At 43.1% G+C, this 22,346-nt stretch overlaps 1 protein-coding gene across 1 annotated transcript in view; it reads right to left on the reverse strand.

The window, feature by feature from the left end:
• The window catches only part of B3GLCT (beta 3-glucosyltransferase), a 117,957-nt gene that overhangs the window by 13,249 nt on the left and 82,362 nt on the right, over positions 1–22,346 (reverse strand). The window contains exons 11-14 of the mRNA XM_070380464.1: positions 12,751–12,864; positions 10,557–10,656; positions 6,327–6,446; positions 92–236 (exon numbers count right to left, since the gene is read on the reverse strand). Of these exons, the coding sequence (XP_070236565.1) occupies positions 92–236; positions 6,327–6,446; positions 10,557–10,656; positions 12,751–12,864 (479 nt within the window). The remainder of the gene's footprint in view (positions 1–91; positions 237–6,326; positions 6,447–10,556; positions 10,657–12,750; positions 12,865–22,346) is intronic.

Here is a 22,346-nt window from a genome sequence, read left to right on the forward strand (position 1 = left end):
AGAATACGTGAAGAGAAAAAAGTAGGATCTTCAAGTGAGAAGAAAATCCCCATCTCCCGCTCTGAGGTGGGAATAAAACCCTTTTTCTCACCTGATGGAAGAGAGGGCTGTGAGTCACAGGGATTCCTAACCCACTGAAGCACATCCCTAGGACCATGTCATCTGGAGCATCGTTGCTGTAGCAGCGACACTTGCTGGCGAGAAGTCTCCTGATGGCCTCTTTGCTGAAAACCATTCTGGGGGAAGCCAGAGCAGACAGAGAAGGCAGTTAGGTCCTTGCGACTGGTAATCTAAATGAGGAGATAGAGTTGAGAGCCACGTCTCTCATAAAGATGTCAACATCAGTAGTGTTTCATAAAAATCACTTTTAAGTTATTTAATAAGCAATTGTATTTCTTCATGTATATCTTATACACAAATAAATAGGCAGTATTCTTTTTCTAGTATGTCACTGGAAAATTAGAAGAGTTCGTAAGTTCACACATGCTTAATGAGATCAGTAACAAAATCTGCCAACATTCCCCCAGCGGGCAGATGGACCCGGATATACAAGGTACCTAAGTCATACAAGTGATAACTGACGATGAGATCAAATCTAACTGGAAAACATGCGTGGTCCACGTGATTTCTGCTCACAGAAGCCTCCGTAAGGTGATTTTGAGAAGGGTGGTGGGAGAAAGAGACTGATTGGTCTCCACTGGTGCTAAAACGCTGCCTGACCTGGTACGCCGGGCACCTCCCAGTGGAACTCACACTGTCCCCGCCTTTCTGCACTCTCCCTAGCGCTGCAGGAAGCTGGGGACTTTGCAGTGCCCTCCAGACTCCCTGGCCAGCTACATCCCAGCTTCATCCTGACAACAAGGGGCACATCCCTGGAGGAGGCCGTCTGCTCCTGGCTCAGCTGGTCTCTAGCCAGAGGCAGGTGTTGGGCGTGCGGGAGCCACGGGCTCCAGGAACGCTGGCACAGGCTGGCAGAGCTCTAGGGACAGTTCCCAAGCAGCAGTGGCAGCCAGTCCCGGGTCCGCCCCAGGTGCTGCATTGCTAGCCTGACAGCAGCGGTGGCCGCAGCAACCTGTACCAGTGGGCTCTCAAATCCAGCACCTTCTGCTCCTCCAGCCTCGGGAACAACAGCACTTCCTGGAGTTACTGAGCTCTGGGTAAAGCCACCAGCTCCCTTTTAGTCCTCTGGCCCTTTCCAATACCTTGTACCAAGTTCCTGCAATAAATTCTCTTCTTTTTAAGCACAGATCAGTTCTAGTTTCCCTTCTGGTCCTAGAGTAGTACTAGATATTTTCGTATCATGAATAACCCAAGAGCTGATAGGACTAAAATGATTCACAAGTTCATTCCCAATAAGCAAAGACTTTACTGACAGCAAAACTATCTGTGTATCCATATATTCCCATCGTCAAATAGAGGGTCTCACAGTAAGTCCTCAATAAAGGTCTGATGATCCGCATTTATAAAGCTCTTCCTGAGGGAGGGAAAGAGGACAGAGCCCTTGAGCACAGTCCCTGATGCAAACACATCCGTTCCCGCTCAGCGGGGCTCAGTTCAGAACTGTGTAACCAGCACCAGTGACCACGGCCGGTGAAGCAGCAACATGGAAGACTCCCTGCCTTTGCTGACATGTCACAAGACTGGATGGAATATGACAAGACGACAAAGAAGCTCTTTATTTAAGGTGATACAAGGAAATAGGGCTGTACAAGAAGAAAAATGGTGCTATGAACTATACAAAAGGGAACTGCAAGTTTGAAAACTCACCATGAATGGCCTCTCTTAAAAATCGAGCATTCATCAGTGACTCAAAATGGCTTAAAGACTTTAAATGTAAGACAGATACCATAAAATTAGGAAACAGCATAGGTAAAACCTTCTCCAACATAAATGGTACAATGATTTTTCTTAGGTCAGCCTCCCAAGACAATAGAAATAAAATAAACAAATGGGACCTAGTCAAACTTACAAGCTTTTGTACAGCAAAGGAAGTCATGAAAGAAAGACAACCTATGGAATGGGTGAAAATATTTGCAAATGATGCAACAAGGGCTTAATTTCCAAAATATTCAAATAGCTCATACAGCTCAACAGAAAAACAACCCAAACACTGAGCAGAAGACCTTAACAGACATTTCTCCAAAGAAGACATACAGATAGCCAATAGGCACAGGAAAAGATGTTCAACATCGCTAATTATTACAGAAATGAGAATCTAAAACTACAACGAGGCACCACCTCACACTGGTCAAAATGGCCATCATTAAAAAGTCTACAAATAACAAATGCTGGAGAGGGTGTGGAGAACAGGGAACTCTCTCACACTGTAGGTGAGAATGTAAGCTGATGCGGTCACTATGCAAAATAGTATAGAGGTTCTTCAGAAAACTAAAACTAGAATTACCATATGATCCAACAGTCCCACTCAGACAAAACTATAATTCAAAAGAGACATGTACCCCTGCATTCACAGCACTATTCACAGCAGCCAAGACGTGGAAACTAAAATGTCTAACAGACGAATGGATAAAAACGATGCGATACATACACACATACACACACACACACACACACACATGCACAATGGAATGCTACACAGTCATTAAAAACAAAATGAAATAATGCCACTTGCAGCAACATGGATGCAACTAGAGGTTATCATATTAAGTAAAGGTATCAGAAAGAAAGACAAATACCATGTAATAGCACTTTTATGTGGGATCTAAAATATGGCACAAATGAATCTATTTACAAAACAGAAACAGACTCATAGAAAAGAGACTTGTGGTTACCAAGGCGGGGAAAGAGGGATGGAATGGGAGTTTAGAGTTACAGACGTAGGTGTTAGTCAGTCGTGTCTGACTCTTTGCAACCCCATGGACTGCAGCCCACCAGGCTCCACTGTCCACGGAATTCTCCAGGCAAGAATACTGGAGTGGGCTGCCATTTCCTTCTCCTTATAGATGCAAGCTATTGCATTTAGAATGGATAAACTACAAGGTCCTACTGACTAGCACAGGAACTATATCCAGTCTCCTGGATAAACCATAGTGGAAAAGAATATTTGAGAAGAATGTCTATATAACTGAGTCACTTTGCTGTACAGCAGAAATGAGCACAACACTGTGTAAACCATCAGTTAAAAAAATAAAAGTAAAAAATGTTAATTATAAAAAAGATGTTGAAAGGCTATAAGACTAATAATATGACTTCCTTTAACATACAATATAGTAATTTTAAAAATAGTTTTAAAATAAGGAAGACTAAAATAGGAGCCAGGGACTTGCCAAGGGCATACCTGCAAATCAAGACACCTGCAGAAGTGTGTCAGAAACAGGCCAGACCTGTGCTGGGCTCTGAGCAGATGAACAGGTCATGGTGGCCTCTCTGGGCAACAGAACCGAGGCCTCTTCCAAGGAGGATCCAGATCACCAATGACATCCTGAGCACAGCTTCATACCCAAACATATGTAAGCACTTTTTAAGAAAACAGTTATTGAACTAATTATCTCTAATTACCCAAACTTTCAAGGAGTAAGCAACAAAGTGGAAAACAGACAGCTGGATTCTAATAGTGCAAAGGTCTCATTTTCCACACATACATCACTGGAGTCCACACTCCTGGGTTATCCCTGATAACTGGGGCTTAAGAGGGTGATTTAAAGCAATGGTTTTCAAAAACTTATTCGACTCTAAACCACAGTGAGGAAACAGAAACACAGTCCATATATAACCATTTATGTTTTGTGTATGGGTGTAAAACTGAAAAATACACATAACATTTGCTACATAATATATCTATTTTATTCTGTTCTGTTCTATATTTCATTATTTTTAAATGTTGGTTGTGATCCATTAACTGGTTTTTAAAAGCCATTGATTGATTCTGACTTGCTGTTTAGAAAAAAAGCATGTTGGTTCTTAAGTTAGATCATCAGAAAAATCTCTTGTAACATCAGAGAAACTATTATGCCTGCAGCTTTTATCAAAGGCAGAAATGAGACAATCTCACGAAGAATGTTTCTGCATCTTTGTGAAGTGCTGCTATGAACAGAACATGACACTGGTCCATGTTAGTCATATAAAGATCAGTACCAGTGTTCATGCATCTGCTTATTCATTTGTCCCCTGGACCCTGTAAAACTGCGTCTCCACGACAGGCAGTGAGGATGGAATGAGAAATGAGATGCAGGTGTCTCCTTCAAATAATTCATAATTTGGGTAGAAAACAGGAAAGTAAATAGGCAATTAAATGATAATGGTCACCATAATGTGCTTCGTGTATATGAGGAAAGTATCTAACCCAGATTCAGGAGCCAGACTAGCTTAGGGCTTGAGAATGATATATTGTCCACGAGAAGCAGAAGGATTAGCCAGGTGACAGAGGCGGAAGGCGGCCGGGGGCGCGGTGGGGAACTGTGCTGTGAAGAGAGCAGCAGACGCCGTATGTGAGGGAAGCGTTAAAAGACAGTGCCTCTGAGGAACTGAAAGAGGTTCAGCACGAATTCTCTCAGGATGAGGGCGAAGATAAACGAGGCTAAGACAATAGAACAGCATCTGCTAAGACAGAGGCAGACCTGGTGAGCCCCAGTGAGGAAACTGGACTTTATCCCAATGGAAATGAGGGGCTGTACAAGGGCGCGAAAGACTTCCACTCCCCTGGTCCCGCAAAGAAAAACCCAAATAAGATACAAATCACACTAACCTAAGGAACTGCTAAAGAGAGTGAGTGGAAGCCTAGATGAGCCGGCTTCCAGGGAAGAGCCTTGCCTGGGAGAGAGGGTCTGGGGGTGGGAAGGCAGGAGGAAAGACAGGTTAGAGACGTAGCCCCAAGGCCGGGTCTTGAGCACCTGGGGGCTGGGGGTTAGGCCAACGGGAAGTGGTTAAAAGTGAGGCCCGATCCAGGTCAGTGTGAGTCTGGTTGAAATCTGAGCGATCATCTTCTAGTCAGACGCCTGCAGTAGGAGAGGAGAGTTCAGACTAACAGCAACAGGAAGGCAGTGCAGCCTCTGAGCAGGCAGCGAGAGGACCACAGAGAGTCTCTGACATCAGCACAGCAGGGAGGAGGACGAGGGGCGGGGGGACCAGGAGGCTATGGCTCTGCCCCTTCTGGGGTCAAAGTATTAACACATTCCTGCTGCAAAATATATCGACCCAAGTACAAAGCACAGTTGTTCAGCCGCTCAGTTGTGTCCGACTCCTTGCGACACCATGGACTGCAGCATGCCAGGCTTCCCTGTTCTTCACTACCCTTTACAAAAGGGGAAACTCTGGCTTAATGGACACCAGCCCCTCACCCAGGATACTGATGCATTACCACAAGGCTGCAAAGAGCTGGAACCTTCTTAAATGATGACGAGCTCAACACTCCTCGGCTTGATGCTTTAGTGTCTTCTCCAAGGCCTCTGTGGACCCCTGCTTCCTACTGCTAATGGCCTCAGGTAGATCAACAAAGATCAGAACTTGCCCAGGCCTGGTTATCACTAGGAAAGGCCACCTCCACAACCATACTTCAGTCACCACTAACCAGGCCAGACCAAAACGGGAACCCCTGGAAGACCACCCTGTAGTCGTAGGCCCGGTTCTAACTAGGGGATTGCCAAGTAAGAATAAAAAGTCCGAGGGTTCAGAAACCTACAATCCAGTGAATGCTGCCCACCACATAGTGGATACTCAACAAAACCTGCTGAATACGTGTAAATCACTACAGTGGATAAGAAGATTCTCCCTAAACACCCAGCAGCAAATACTATAGAAACAACAGAACAGGCCAACTGCTTGACTGATTCACCTACACAAATCAAATCAAAATCTCTCCCCATAAGAGATTAGGCAGAAGCTTACCTAAAAGCACTGATTCTTAACTATATTTAAAACCCATAAATCCCACACAAATATCCCATAATTGCTTAAATCTAAACTTCTGTAACTACTCTTTTCCCCAAATACAATCAATAAGCACGGGATAATTAAGAAGTCTAATGAATTATTTTCTGAAATGAAAATCTAGACCCCAAATTTTTTTCATTCAAACAGACGATCAAAACTAACTGGCCACCTAGAAGCAATCACTACTACAGGCACATTTCTACCAACTATCATCTATATATATCATCTATATATACATACATTTATATATATATAATTTCTTCAAGGAATAAAATGTTCTTCACTGTGGGTTCTTTTTAATGTTCACGTTCCTATCATAGTAACAGCTCCCCCCATTTACAGAGCTCTTAGGTATCAGCCTAGAGCCCATAGCACAGACCCACCCCTGCATCCCGGAAACAGAAGTGCAATTTCCAGAAAGCCAAGCTTATAGTTACCCTCCTCCTCCCGTGACGTAGCTGTAGCCACCGGTGCCCAGCCCGTAGCCGTAACGCTCTCCCAGAAACACGGGTTCACGGGTGTCGTAGCAGCTCAGCAGGTGCCGGAGCCTGGAGATGCTAAGATTCCCAAGGGAACAGAAGCGACAGTTCCTTAATTCAAATGTGTCTGCAGAATACATATTTTACGGTTCTTACATCCCACTGGTTATACTCTGCAATACTCCCTCTCAGTCACAGAGATGAAATTCAGGAGACTTACAGAAGAAAGATTTTTAAAAAGAAAAAAACTTGATATACACTGTACATCACTGGAAACAGGAGAGAAACTGAGAAACAAGGGTCTCCCCCTGTTTTCACAAGCCCAGACCAGCAGTGGCTGCCTTGTGTGCATGGGCAGCGTGGCCAGGCGAGGAAGGAGGGTGGCCAGTGGTCTGCTCCCCACTGAATGAACTCCTCAGTGTACCTTTTCAGACCTCGCTGGTATCTGTTACAATCCTTGATGGCTAAAAAAGGAACCTGTAAAGTACAGATGAGTCCTTGGCAGGCAGGTGAAGGCAAGGCGGGAAGGGAATTTGGGCAGCAAAGCTTTCCAGGGGGCCTTCAGATTGTGGCACACCACTGCACTGTACTTACGGCCTCCTCTAGGGAGGCTTCCCTAATCTGTGGCCTTTTGTGTCTGTCTGTCTATACCTCCGGCCCCTATGCCTCCTTGTCGTATGTCAACAGTGACAGCTTCCACAGGGCTGTGGGAATATCCATTAGCTGCTCAGAAAAATGCATTTATTTGTCATTCACTTTATTCTCAGTTTCATCTCCTTTAACGGTTCCTCAGTTTTTTTAATCTTTCATGACACTGGTATTTTTAAAAAATAAATGCCCACCCCCCTTTTAATAGATTGGTCCTCATCTTGGGTTTGTCTGATGTTTCCTCATAACAAAGGCAAGGTTACACATCCTCAGGTGCTGCAGGGACACAGAAGGCATGCCGTCTGGCCTGCGGCATCCGCCTGTCCTCCACTGGGAGGGTCTGTTTTGATCACACGGTGCTGCCCGGGGTCTCCCCTGGACACTTGCTATTTTGCCTTTGCTGTTTCTCAGAGTCTCCGGCAGACACTCCAACACTAGCAAGTATCCTGGTCCTCATTAAAACTTATCCCTAGTTTGGCATCCGTCAGTTTCTTGCCTGAATCAGTCTTTACTCTGATGGTGTCAGAGAGATGACTTTTCCAGCTCCATCAACCAGTCAGAACTCCTTGCTCCCTGCTAGCCAGAATCTGCCCGCTGTGGACTGAACTGTGTCCCACGCACAACATTCATATGCTGAAGCCTTAACCCCCCAGGTGACTATATTTGGATATGGGGCTGAGAGAGTTAATTCCTAGGCAGGTTGATAAGTCCAGGGTCCCCAAGGAGGAGAAAGGGGTCTGGGGCTCTCGAAGTGGAGACAGGGCTCTGGAATTCTCAGGGAGGAGGAAAGGACAAACATCTTTTTTCTTTCCTCTACATTCCTTAGTCTCAGTCCCATAAAATGTTTCCTTTAAGCCCAGAACTGGTGATTACACAACAACTCAGTTTTAACTCTGTACTAAGGATCATATAGGGTTTCCCTGGTGGCTCAGAGGTTAAAGCGTCTGCCTGCAATGTGGGAGACCTGGGTTTAATCCCTGGGTCGGGAAGATCCCTTGGAGAAGGAAATGGCAAGCCACTCCAGTATTCTTGCCTGGAGAATCCCATGGATGGAGGAGCCTGGTGGGCTACAGTCCACAGGATCACTAAGAGTTGGACAGGACTGAGCAACTTCACTTTTCAAGGATCATATAACAACAATATATCCTGCTTGAGGACAGGCTCTCCTTTCTGAAAACCTTCTGGCTAATCTGTTATCTTAAAATGTAAATTATGGGAGTGGGTCTAGTAAGATGTTTACAACCTTGACACATTCTTTCAATTTATTCCAATAACTAATTTTAAAAGTATTTAACTCCCTTGCTTAGGCTATCAAGGGGCGGGGGGCGCTCTCCATCCCCTTTCTGATATCTATGTCAGAAGCTTTCTCTGTCTCCTTCTATACTTTAATAAAACTCTGTTGCACAAAAGCTCTTGAGTGATCAAGCCTGGTCCCTGATCCCGAAGTTAAATCTTCTTCAGAGATCACGAATCCAACACGGTTCCCCGTAAGCTATCAGGGCCTAGAAGGAGGTTCAGTGAAGTCACCAGTGTAGGACTTGGATGCGACAGAACTTGTGTCTGTATGAGAGGAGACACCAGAGAACACTCTCCATGGCAGACAAAGAAGAGGTCCCGCGAGCACACACCAGGCCAGCGGCCACCCTCAAACCAAGAGAAGAGCCATAGAAACCTGCCTCACCAGCACCTTGATCTTGGACATCCCAGCCTCCAAAACGAGAAATAAATTTCTATTGTTTAACATAAATTATTTTGTTTATTATTTGGTATTTTGTTATGGAGCTAGATCTGCCTCATTACTTTTTTATTATAAGCATGAACTTATTGCTTCCTAATTGTCATGGTTCCTAATCCATTATCATCCTCAATGACACTAATGCTTGTCCCAGATTCCACCAACGGGAACCTCTTCAAGCTTGCTCCTGTGTCCTCTTAACATGCATTCTTCTTTCTTTCTTTTTTTTCCTAAGCACTTCCTAACTCTCTGGCATAAGAAAAAAAAAAGTTAAAATGTCTTCCTATATCTTCCTTGCCTCAACCTTAAAATCAGCTCTTTCTCTGAGAAGGCCTGGTTCCTTTTAGTAGGAAAGTTGTAGTATTAGTTCTGTTCATTAGTTGCTCGGTGCTACTGGGGATCTTTGTATCTGGTCTTCTTTGGTGTGAAGAACTAGAAAGATATGTGTGTGCACACACACACACACACACTGTAAAAACCATGAGTCTAATGGAAATTATGAATTCTTGGAGATTTCTCTACTTCCAGTCTTCCAGCCTATCAGCTTGACCTGGCCCATCCATGTCCTTCCACAGTGAGAACCATGGCTCCCACCCAACACTATTTCCACTTAGCATTCTACTCAGTCCTACAACCTACCTAACGTACCTTCAGAGTTGCTTCATGACAAAAACCAGACCGACTGAAATCTCAGGAGTTCTTTGGCATCTCCACTTCTCTACCCCTGAAGGTGTGTCTCTAAAACCCATCTTCAGCAGTATTTGCTTTATATTTTCCCTTCAGTGTGATTATGTTTTCATCTGAAATACAGTTAGTTTGTTTCAGCTTTCTCCTCATCCTTATTGATTTTTCCCGTCCTTATAGATTCATTTTATTTTTCAATAGGTAAAATATGAGCACACTTCCCAAAGTCAAGACTAAACAAAGAGATAGAAAAGGGGCACACATACCCCACCTCCATCTACCCCACGCTCCCACCCACCCCTCTGTGGGAGCTACTTCATGGACTTCCAGTTTATCTGCCCACTTTGTTTTTGAACAGCTAAGTCCACATGGGTATGTTTTATTTCCCCTTCTTTCTTACACACAGGGAAGCAAACAAAATACACTCTTATGCACTTGGCTTTTTCCACGTAATGGTATCTACTGGAAATCACTTGATACAATTTGTTAATTTTTTTTTCAAGGAACCAAAATTTTGGCTCTTTAGTTTGATCCTCTGCTTTTTTGACCTCTACCTCATTATTTCTGCATGTATCTTTATTATTATTTTCTTCCTTGTTTATCTGGGTTGACTTTGTGATTCTTTTCCTAGCTTGAGTTGGGAACTGAATTTTTTATTTTTATTGTTCCCACTGGCTTGGCAAACCTTACCCATCCCTTTATCATTAGACTTTTGGAATGACTATGTTTATGTGTCTTTCATATAAAGCATAGATTTGGGGCTTGTTTTATGAAGCACTTTGAAAAGTTTGTTAGGTGAGCTAAACCCACTCACATTTAGTGATATGACTGATGTTTGATTTCAACATTAAAATTATTTTAGTTTTGAATTATTTAGGTTTGAGTTATTATACATATAATACTGTATTGTCTACTGTCCATGTTTTAAAAATAACTCATTTCAGATACTGTGTCCTTTACAGCATGGGGGGCGGCGGGGGGGAGGAAACATGTTTCAGATGTGAGGGTAAAATCCAGTCCCTGTTTCTACATGCTGGCCAGCAGCAGAAGTACCCACCCTAGTTTCTGCCTATGAATACATGTAGAATTTAAAGCCGCCTGAGGACAAGAGGGCCCCTTACCTTATTAATGTGTCATCATCCACAATGACCAACCACGGTATTTTGTCATGGCTATGATTTAGAAATCTTTCCAAAATGGCAAATGTCTTTCCACAATGACCTAGGAAAGGTGAGAAGAAAACTTACAATCCTTAAAACATTGTGAGTCAAAGTTTAAACACTGGTATTCACTTAAGAATTTGAAATTTTGAAAACCAGCCTTTTCTAATTTCCATGGACTTAGTGAACCAGGGGGAATGATAAAAATCATGAAGTCAGTCATTCATTTCATACATGAGAGACTGAAGACCTAGAGAGGTGAGGGGAATTACACAAAGTCAGGTATAGGAAACACTGTAGTTCACTCCAGACACATAAGAAATTTGTTAAGTCTTGCAGAAATAACAGGAGCCTGGCTTCTTTCCTTAGACCACCTTATTCTGAAAGAAACATTAGAACCTCAGGCATCACAACCTTAGGGAAACAATGGTGCAAGATACAATATTATACTGTCGATTATGTATTTTGTAAATATTTGCTATTATGTTTCTAAAACGCCAGACATGGTGGCCAGCTCTGGGATGTACACTGAAGATACAGTGCTATCAGAGGCACAGTCCCTTAGATGCCGACAGAGAGCAAACCTTTCATGGAAAATGCTGAGGCCAGGACAGCAATAAATGCTTGGGGAGAGAATGCAAGTCAATAAATAAGAATAAACCCCTCAATTCAACAAAGTATTAAGTGACACAGTAGAGAACAAAGCACTCAACTAACCATTACTTTTCTTATTCTTGATCACTCTACGTATTTTTAACCATTATAGTATGGTTACCATAATACATTTTAGTACATTATGGTATATATTTTTGAAAGCCATCTCAAATTCCTTTTGGATAAGGTAGAACATAAATATAAGCAATAATAAGGTCAGACTGAAAATAAAACAAATCAAGAATGCATCAATTTATGAGTATTAGAGTCTAAAAAGCAAGATAAACAAAAAAAAAGGAAAATTCCATCTGAAATCATTTTTCCAAAACAGACAGCAACAGACAGACTTAGTGATATATATGCTAATCTTGTCAGAATAATCAATACTACAGGATGGCGTATTGATTCTACTTTATCAATCACAGCATTATGAGTGACAGTATCATAAAATAATCAAGATAAATTACTCTATAGAACAAGATCATCAACTTACTACTCTTTTTTTCATAAAAAGGTTTGGGGGGAACCAGAAAACTAAAGAAAAATGTGGCAGGAACAATGGATAAAAATTAAGATGAATAAAGCATCTGAAGGTGAGGTGGCCAAATTTATACTTCCAATTTTTTGAAATAAAAAATGTTTTGAATTAGCCTACAATCTGAAGAGAAAAACAAGTGTACTTCAACAATTTACTTATATATTATATATACGTATATGAGCTTATACTACATATGTCCCATGTAGGATGTGGTTAAGTGCCTCTCAGAAATACAAATGAAATGCATCCTGGACCGTAACAGACCATAAGCTTCTGGAAGATGGAAACCATCAGCTTCATTCCTGTTTCCCTCAGTGTCTAGCAGGGGCCAGCACACCACAGTCGGATGATAATACTGGCTGAATAAATGGCTAAAATTAAATGAAGAGACACTTTGCATGGGAATACGAAAAGTTAACTCTGGGAGGGGGGCTTCCCTGGTGGCTCAGATGGTAAAGAATCGTCTGCAATGCAGGAAACCTAGGTTTGATCCCTGAGTTGGGAAGATCCCCTGGAGAAGGGAATGGCAACCCACTCCAGTAATCTTGCCTGGAGAATCCCAGGGACAGAGGAGCCTGGAGGGCTACAGTCCATGGGGTCACAAAGAGTCGGACATGACTGAGTGACTAAGACACAGGCACCCCATTATGGCCACAGTGAATTATGAAGGTACAAAAAATCTGTGCTTAAACTCTACCATAACTGTCATGCGCATAATCGTCATGTATGTCAGTCACTTACATATGACCAACTAAAAACTTGGAACTTTTGTTAATACTAAAAGCAGTGCTTAAACTGCAAGAATCGGTCCACATCCATGGATAAAGATGTGAGGAGGAAGGAAAGAAACTTACACAAGGGGAACATTACAGTATTTATAAAATACTTCATTTTTATCCTAAGCTACTATATTTACAGAATGGACATTCTGAGTAAGAGGATCAGTCAGGACCGAGGACTCACCTCTATCTGTGTTAGGAATCCCCAGATCCACCGTCGGAATGGAGTTGTCTGCGTAATCACTGTAGTATTCGAGGTGACCTGCCTGCCCCGCCCAAGTCTGCTTCACGATGGGGACTGAAAAAACGAGAGAGGGGACCATCACTGGCACAGTGACCCAAGAAGCTGGAACCCCCGCGTGACGGGATGACCTCCCAGAAAGGAAGGGGACCAGCACGTGTTCTTCTCCAGGTGTTCCAAGGCTTAGCGCTCCCCTCCTACCCTGAGAAACCTCAACAGCACAGGCCCTCCTCATTTCTGCTTCCACAGGAAGATACATTGTCTAGTCGGATCAGACTGCTGTGTAGAAGTTAATTTTAACTAATTTTTCTCTTTCCCCAGGCTGCTTTATTTGAAATTCACAACCGGAGTTTTAGATGTTTTTTAGAGGTGTGGGGATACAATTACTTCTAAGGGCTGGAATATTCTGTGCGGTTCTCGTTGAGATGTATACTTGCCTCCCTCACAATGGAGGAGGGAACCTTTTCAAAGTACACGTCTCCACCCAAAGATGCCAACAGAACCACCCGACCCTATAAAGGACATGACCCTGCCATTAAGAATCACTACATGTACACCAGCAGCTGATTCATGTCAATGTGTGGCAAAAACCACCACAATATTATAAAGTAATGAGCCTCCAAATAAAATTAATTAATTAATTTTTTAAAAATCACAAAATGTGATGGCTGATAGTATTGTGTCGCACTTTTCGAAAGTGTAGAAGAAATAAAATCGAAAACCACTGCAGATTCTAAAACTGTATCATGAACAGATAAATTATTTTAATAAACACAAACAGCAGAAAACTTGGCTGATTTTCTGTATTTTAGGGTGAGATGCTCAAAGTTAGCTGTGACTCCACACCCGACACAGAGAAATCAGCTTGACCACGATTTGATACTAATTCACTTGACCAACTATCTCAGTAATTGCTTTCTTCTATACTTTTTTTAAAGTTACTACCTGTGCATCTCAATTTTAAAGGGATTCCACTGTTGTTTTAATAGAAAAGATCATCAACATAAAAAAAAACTAGATTTTATACTGTTGATTTAAGAATCTCAACTCTGATGAACCAAATCTTCAGGTCAATATTTTGAACCTTTATTAAATCATTTATATTTTCCCCCCAACCTAAATAAAAATAAATGATATGCAAAAACTACCCATGCAATGTCAAAGTTAAGTGTCTAGCTATGCCAGTCAGCAAACTGGAAGACAAACTCAGATAGCCCATATACAGAAAATACAAAAGTACATCATTCCATAGTCCACTATTTACCAGCTCTTAAAAAAGAAGAGACTTAACGACTTCTGGACATTTGCTATGGTAACCTCCAAATTACCTATTTTAAGCCACTAAATATTATTTTATATATTAAAATACAATTTTCTGCAATCATAAAAAAAGGCAGATATAAAGATTTCTCCATGCCAGAATGGACAAAGATCCGTAAATGATAAGGTTGGGGGCAGGAGAGGGTGGAAGAAATTGAAAGGGTAGTGCTGAAACATATACATTACCATATGTAAAACAGATAGCGAATGGGAAGCTGCTGTATGACACAGGGAGCCCAACCTGGTGCTCTGTGACAACCTGGAGGGGTGGGATGAGGTAGGAGTTGGGAGGGGGGCTCAGGATGGAGGGGACACGGCTGGTTCATGCAGATGTATGTCAGAAACCAACACAACACTGTAAATTATCCTCCAATTAAAAATAAATAATTTTGAAATAATAATAATAATAGATAAGGTTGCTAAGGGAGAATAAGAGAAAAAAGGAAAAATTCTTATTCTGTCCAAATTCCAGCTCAAGAAAACCCAAGCTTGACCCTGTGGTGGCCCTTGGCTTTGCACATAATAAGTAGGACTTATCCAGACAAGACCGGCTGCCCTGGTGGCTCAATGGTAAAGAATCTGCCTGCAGTGCAGGAGACCAGGGTTCGATCCCTGGGTCAGGAAGATCCTCTGGAGAAGGGAACATCTAGTATTCTTGCCTGGAGAATCCCATGGACAGAGGAGCCAGGCAGGCTACAGTCCATGGGGTTACCAAGAATCAGACACGACCGAGCGACTGAACAACAACACACCTAACCTACTTGTTTCCTGTTTTGGTTTGAAACAGGTGAAACAGAAATGTTACCAGAGGTAAGAATTTCTCAGAGCCCAGCACCCCATACAACCTGAGACACAGTAAGTGCTCAGTGAACAGCTGCCTGAAGACTGGGTGCTCTGGGGATTCCAAAAGGCAGAGGGTTCTTTCCGGAACTGGTTTAAAGGAAGGAGTTTTATCTCTATCAGCGATTCAGCCTTTGTACAAGACCATGCTAAGTTGCTTCAGTCGTGTCCAACTCTTTGTGACCCCATGGACTATAGCCCATCAGGGTCCTCCATCCATGGGATTCTCCAGGCAAGCATACTGGAGTGGGTTGCCATTTCTCCTCCAGGGGATCTTCCCAACCCAGGGAAGGTCTGCATCTCTTAAATCTCCTGCATTGGCAGGCAGGTTCTTTACCACTAGTGCCATCTGGGAAACCAGTACCACCATGACCAATCATTTTAAAATGGACTGACCATTTCAACACAGCAACGTGTTCTGAGTCTCACACCCCAAAACCATCCAACAGTGAACAATGTTATCACCTATCCAATCCTTGTCACGGTAATGCCTGTGCAAAGAACTGAAGTCAAGGTGAAGTCTCCTACAACAGCAGATGAAGACTATTTTAAACCAGAGTTGATGCAATACTGCTTAAAACTTTAGACATTTTGGTCTATTTTATCATCACTGTTTGAATAGAGAATAACTGAATTCTTTCTATTATTTATATTTCATATTAAGACACTCTATTCCTAAAGATATTAAACTTGGAGTAAAAATTTCAATATAGTTAACGTGATCTACTATTTCATTTTCAATACTGAGAAGCATACTTCCTCCCACATAATAAAACAATAGTGAATGTCTCTTTCAAGAATGTTTGCCACAGATAAATTAAAATTAGGATAAAGTAAAAAGAACTGTACTATTAAAAAAAAAAAAAACCATCTGTCCAGACAGCATACATCTTCTCCCTGGGTGCACCATTGAGAAGCAGGAGATGCAGAGAAGTCCCTTCTATTCCCAAAAGGCTGACGTGCAAAACTCTGATTACAAATGAAAACAAATTGACCCTTGAGCAAAATCTACCACACAACCAGATGTGCATGACCATTCTGATTTGAGGAATCTGCCATTTTCCAACTGACAAGCGGACCTTCTGTCTCAGTGTGAAGTCAGTGAGCACATAGGAAAGCCCTGGTTTCTCTTCTCTTAGGAGAGGCTTAGTGACAACACCAAGGCTGTGCTCCGATTCCTGGTTTGGGGATTGGGTGTCTGTAAGACAGAAAGGCTACTTGACACAGTAGCGTCAGGGCACTCTGGCCCCCGTCTTCACCTGCACGGCAGCTGGGAGAGAACTGAACTTTCATCAGGAATTAAGCTGCTCCGGGCGTTTGTTCTCTATGTCACGTCTCTACTTCTGCCTTGTGAATGAGACCATCAGTACAGTTTTTCTAGATTCTACATATATGAATTAATACAGAATACTTCTTTCTTCCTGACTTACTTCACTCTCTACGACAGTCTCTAGGGTCCAGCCAATCTCTACAATGACCTAATTTCATTCCTTCTTATGGCTGAATAATAGTCCATGAGTGGGAAGGAATCAGAAATTGGGATCAACACATATGTACTATTGATACTATGCATAAAATAGATACCTAAGGAGAACCTGCCAAGAGAACGCACTGGTCATAGCAAACACTCTCTTCCAACAACACAAGAGAAGACTCTACACATGGACATCACCAGACGGTCAACACTGAAATCAGATTGATTATATTCTTTGCAGCCAAAGAAACAGCTCTATACAGTCAACAAAAACAAGACCAGGGCTGACTGTGGCTCAGATCATGAACTTCTTATTGCCACATTCAGACTGAAATTGAAGAAAGGAGAGAAAGTAGATCATTCAGGTATGACCTAAATCAAATCCCTTATGACTATACAGTGGAAGTGAGAAATAGATTTAAGGGACTAGATCTGATAGACAGAGTGCCTGATGAACTATGCAAAGAGGTTCATGATGCTGTACAGGAGACAGGAATCAAGACCATCCCCAAGTAAAAGAAATGCAAAAAAGTAAAATAGCTGTCTGATGAGGCCTTACAAATAGCTGTGAAAAGAAGAGAAGCCAAAAGCAAAGGAGAAAAGGAAAGATATACCCATTTGAATGCAAAGTTCCAAAGAACAGCAAGGAGAGATAAGAAAGCCTTTCTCAGGGATCAATGCAAAGAAATAGAGGAAAACAACAGAATGGGAAAGACTAGCGATCTCTTGGGGTGGCTGTGACTGGCGCACTAAGCGTGGGCGGCCGAGAGGAGCTACCCCATGTCCGAGGTCAAGGGCAGAAGCCGGGAGGATCCCATGCCCGAAGGGCGGCGGCCAAGAGGAGTTACCCCACATCCGAGGTCAGGGGCAGCAGCCAAGAGTGCCAGGCTGCGACAGCGCAGGAACGGCCGAGAAGAGCTACCCAAGTCTGAGGTCAGGGGCGGCGACCGGGAGGAGCTACCCCAAGTCTGAGGTCAGGGGCGGCGGCTGGGGGGAGCTACCCCAAGTCCAAGGTCAGGGGCGGCGGCCGGGAGGAGCTACACCGCGTCCGAGGTCAGGGTCGGCGGCCAAGAGGAGCTACCCCGCGTCCGAGGTCAGGGGCTGAGGCCAGGAGGACCTACCCCACACCCCCACACCCGAGGCCAGGGGCAGCGGCCAGGAGGACCAACCCCACATCCAAGGAGCCATGGCTGCGTGGACATAGGAAGGCCTATAGGAGCTATCCCATGTTGAAGGTCAGGAAGGGTGGCGGTGAGGAGATACCCCTCATCCAAGGTAAGGAGCAGCGGCTGCGCTTTGCTGGAGCAGCCGTGAAGAGATACCCCATGCCCAAGGTACGAGAAACCCAAGTAAGACAGTAAGTGCTGCAACAGGGCATCAGAGGGCAGACACACTGAAACCAACTCACAGAAAACTAGTCAATCTAATCATACTAGGATCACAGCCTTGTCTAACTCAATGAAACTAAGCCATGCCCGTGGGACAACCCAAGACAGGTGGGTCATGGTGGAGAGGTCTGACAGAATGTGGTCCACTGGAGAAGGGAATGCAAACCACTTCAGTATTCTTGCCCTGAGAACCCCATGACAGTATGAAAAGGCAAAATGATCAGATCAGATCAGTCGCTCAGTCATGTCCAGCTCTTTGCGACTCCATGAATCGCAGCACACCAGGCCTCCTTGTCCATCACCAACTCCCGGAGTTCACTCAAACTCATGTCCATGGAGTCAGTGATTCCATCCAGCCATCTCATCCTCTGTCGTCCCCTTCTCCTCTTGCCCCCAGTCCCTCCCAGCATCAGAGTCTTTTCCAATGAGTCAACTCTTCACATGAGGTGGCCAAAGTACTGGAGTTTCAGCTTTAGCATCATTCCTTCCAAAGAAATCCCAGGGCTGATCTCCTTCAGAATGGACTGGTTGGATCTCCTTGCAGTCCAAGGGACTCTCAAGAGTCTTCTCCAACACCACAGTTCAAAAGCATCAATTCTTTAGCGCTCAGCCTTCTTCACAGTCCAACTCTCACATCCATATGTGACCACAGGAAAAACCATAGCCTTGACTAGACGAACCTTTGTTGGCAAAGTAATGTCTCTGCTTTTGAATATGCTGTCTAGATTGGTCATAACTTTCCTTCCAAGGAGTAAGCATCTTTTAATTTCATGGCTGCAGTCACCATCTGCAGTGATTTTGGAGCCCAGAAAAATAAAGTCTGACACTGTTTCCACTGTTTCCCCATCTATTTCCCATGAAGTGATAGGACTGGATGCCATGATCTTCATTTTCTGAATGTTGAGCTTTAAGCCAACGTTTTCACTCTCCACTTTCACCTTCATCAAGAGGCTTTTTAGTTCCTCTTCACTTTCTGCTATAAGGGTGGTGTCATCTGCATATCTGAGGTTATTGATATTTCTCCCAGCAATCTTGATTCCAGCTTGTGTTTCTTCCAGTCCAGCATTTCTCATGATGTACTCTGCATATAAGTTAAATAAAATGATAGGATACTGAAAGAGGAACTCCCCAGGTCAGTAGGTGCCCAATATGCTACTGGAGATCAGTGAAGAAATAACTCCAGAAAGATTGAAGGGATGGAGCCAAAGCAAAAACAATACCCAGCTGTGGATGTGACTGGTGACTTCTATCACCAGTCACATACAGCTGGTCATACATCCACACACAGCAAGGTCTGATGCTGTAAAGAGCAATACTGCATAGGAATCTGGAATGTCAGGTCCATGAATGAAGGCAAATCGGAAGTGGTCAAACAGGAGATGGCAAAAGTGAATGCCAACATTCTAGGAATCAGCACACTAAAATGGACTGGAATGGGCGAATTTAACTCAGATGACCATTATATCTACTACTGTGGCAGGAATCCCTCACGGGAAATGGAGTAGCCATCATGGTCAACAAAAGAGTCAAAAATGCAGTCCTTGGATGCAATCTCAAAAACAACAGAATGATCTCTGTTCGTTTCCAAGGCAAACCATTCAATATCACAGTAATCCAAGTCTATGCCCCAACCAGTAATGCTAAAGAAGCTGAAGTTGAACAGTTTTATGAAGACCTACAAGACCTTCTAGAACTAATACCCCCAAAAGATGTCCTTTTCATTACAGGGGACTGGAATGCAAAAGAACAAGTCAAGAAACACCTGGAGTAACAGACAAATTTGGCCTTGGAGTAGAGAATGAAGCAGGGAAAAGACTAATAGAGTTTTGCCAAGAAAATGCATTGGTCATAGCAAACACCCTCTTCCAACAACACAAGAGAAGACTCTACACATGGACATCACCAGACGGTCAACACCAAAATCAGATTGATTATATTCTTTGCAGCCAAAGATGGAGTCAACAAAAACAAGACCAGGAGCTGACTGTGGCTCAGATCACAAACTCCTAATTACCAAATTCAGACTTAAATTGAAGAAAGTAATTGGGAAAACCACTAGACCATTCAGGTATGACCTAAATCAAATTCCTTATAATTACACAGTGGAAGTGAGAAATACATTTAAGGGACTAGATCTGATAGATAGAGTGCCTGATGAACTATGGACTGAGGTTCGTGACATTGTACAGGAGACAGGGATCAAGACCATCCCCATGGAAAAGAAATGCAAAAAAGCAAAATGGCTGTCTGGGGAGGTGTTACAAATAGCTGTGAAAAGAAGAGAAGCAAAAAGCAAAGGAGAAAAGGAAAGATATAAGCATCTGAATGCAGAGTTCCAAAGAATAGCAAGGAGAGATTAGAAAGCCTTCCTCAGCAATCAATGCAAAGAAATAGAGGAAAACGACAGAATGGGAAAGACTAGAGATCTCTTCAAGAAAATCAGAGATACCAAGGGAACATTTCATGCAAAGATGGGCTCGATAAAGGACAGAAATGGTATGGACCTAACAGAAGCAGAAGATATTAAGAAGAGGTGGCAAGAACACACAGAAGAACTGTACAAAAAAGATCTTCACGACCCAGATAATCACGATGGTGTAATCACTCATCTAGAGCCAAATATCCTGGAATGTGAAGTCAAGTGGGCCTTAGAAAGCATCACGATGAACAAAGCTAGTGGAGGTGATGGAATTCCAGTTGAGCTATTTCAAATCCTGAAAGATGATGCTATGAAAGTGCTGCACTCAATATGCCAGCAAATTTGGAAAACTCAGCTGTGGCCACAGGACTAGAAAAGGTCAGATTTCATTCCAATCCCAAAGAAAGGCAATGCCAAAGAATGCTCAAACTACCGCACAATTGCACTCATCTCACACGCTAGTAAAGTAATGCTCAAAATTCTCCAAGCCAGGCTTCAGCAATACGTGAACCATGAACTTCCAGATGTTCAAGCTGGTTTTAGAAAAGGCAGAGGAACCAGAGATCAAATTGCCAACATCAGCTGGATCATGGAAAAAGCAAGAGAGTTCCAGAAAAACATCTATTTCTGCTTGATTGACTATGCCAAAGCCTTTGACTTGTGGATCACAATAAACTGTGGAAAATTCTGAAGGAGATGGGAATCCCAGACCACCTGACCTGCCTCTTGAGAAATCTGTATGCAGATCAGGAAGCAACAGTTAGAACTGGACATGGAACAACAGACTGGTTCCAAATAGGAAAAGGAATACGTCAAGGCTGTATATTGTCACCCTCTTTATTTAACTTATATGCAGAGTACATCATGAGAAATGCTGAGCTGGAGGAAGCACAAGCTGGAATCAAGATTGCTGGGAGAAATATTAATAACCTCAGATATGCAGATGACACCACCCTTATGGCAGAAAGTGAAGAACCAAAGAGCTTCTTGATGAAAGTGAAAGAGGAGAGTGAAAAAGTTGGCTTAAAACTCAACATTCAGAAAACGAAGATCATGGCATCTGGACTCATCACTTCATGGGAAATAGATGGAGAAACAGGGGAAACAGTGGCTGACTTTATTTTTTTAGGCTCCAAAATCACTGCAGATGGTGAATGTAGCCATGAACTTAAAAGACGCTTACTCCTTGGAAGGAAAGTTATGACCAACCTAGATAGCATATTTAAAAGCAGATATATTACTTTGCTGACAAAGGTCCGTCTAGTCAAAGCTACGGTTTTTCCAATGGTCATGTATGGATGTGAGAGTTGGACTATAAAGAAAGCTGAGCGCCGAAGAATTGATGTTTTTGAACTGTGGTGTTGGAGAAGACTCTTGAGAGTCCCTTGGACTGCAAGGAGATCCAACCAGTCCATCCTAAAGGAGATCAGTCCTGGGTGTTCATTGGAAGGACTGATATTGAAGCTGAAACTCCAATACTTTGGCCACCTCATGCGAAGAGCTGACTCATTTGAAAAGACCCTGATGCTGGGAAAGATCGAGGGCAGGAGGAGAAGGGGATGACAGAAGATGAGATGGCTGGATGACATCACCAACTCAATGGACATGGGTTTGGGTGGACTCTGGGAGTTGGTGATGGACAGGGAGGCCTGGCGTGCTGTGGTTCATGGGGTCGCAAAGAGTCAGACACGACTGAGCGACTGAACTGAACTGAAGGCGAACCTACCTTATAGCACAGGGAACTCTACTCAGTGCTCTGTGATGACCTGAATAGTAGGGAAACCCATGAAGAGGAGCTATGTGTACACACACAGCTGATTCACTTTGCTATCCAGTGGGAACACAACTGTAAAGTGGGAACACAAGTTGTAAAGCAACTAAACTCCAATAAAAATTAACTTAAAAAAATAATTAATCCACTCACTTCATCTAACACAGGATATGGCCTGCCAGTGGCTGGCTGCATTTTGATTCAACCTCCTGTTTTCAATAAACCTCTCCAACCAGAGGGAACACACTCTTTAGCATCAGTATGTTCACATCTAGAGAAAATCAATACAGTCAAGATACCAGTTTTTTTTTTAAGCTGAAAGATGTC

This window comes from Bos mutus, chromosome 12 (assembly GCF_027580195.1).
Source record: "Bos mutus isolate GX-2022 chromosome 12, NWIPB_WYAK_1.1, whole genome shotgun sequence".
Classification (NCBI taxonomy): Eukaryota; Metazoa; Chordata; class Mammalia; order Artiodactyla; family Bovidae; genus Bos; species Bos mutus.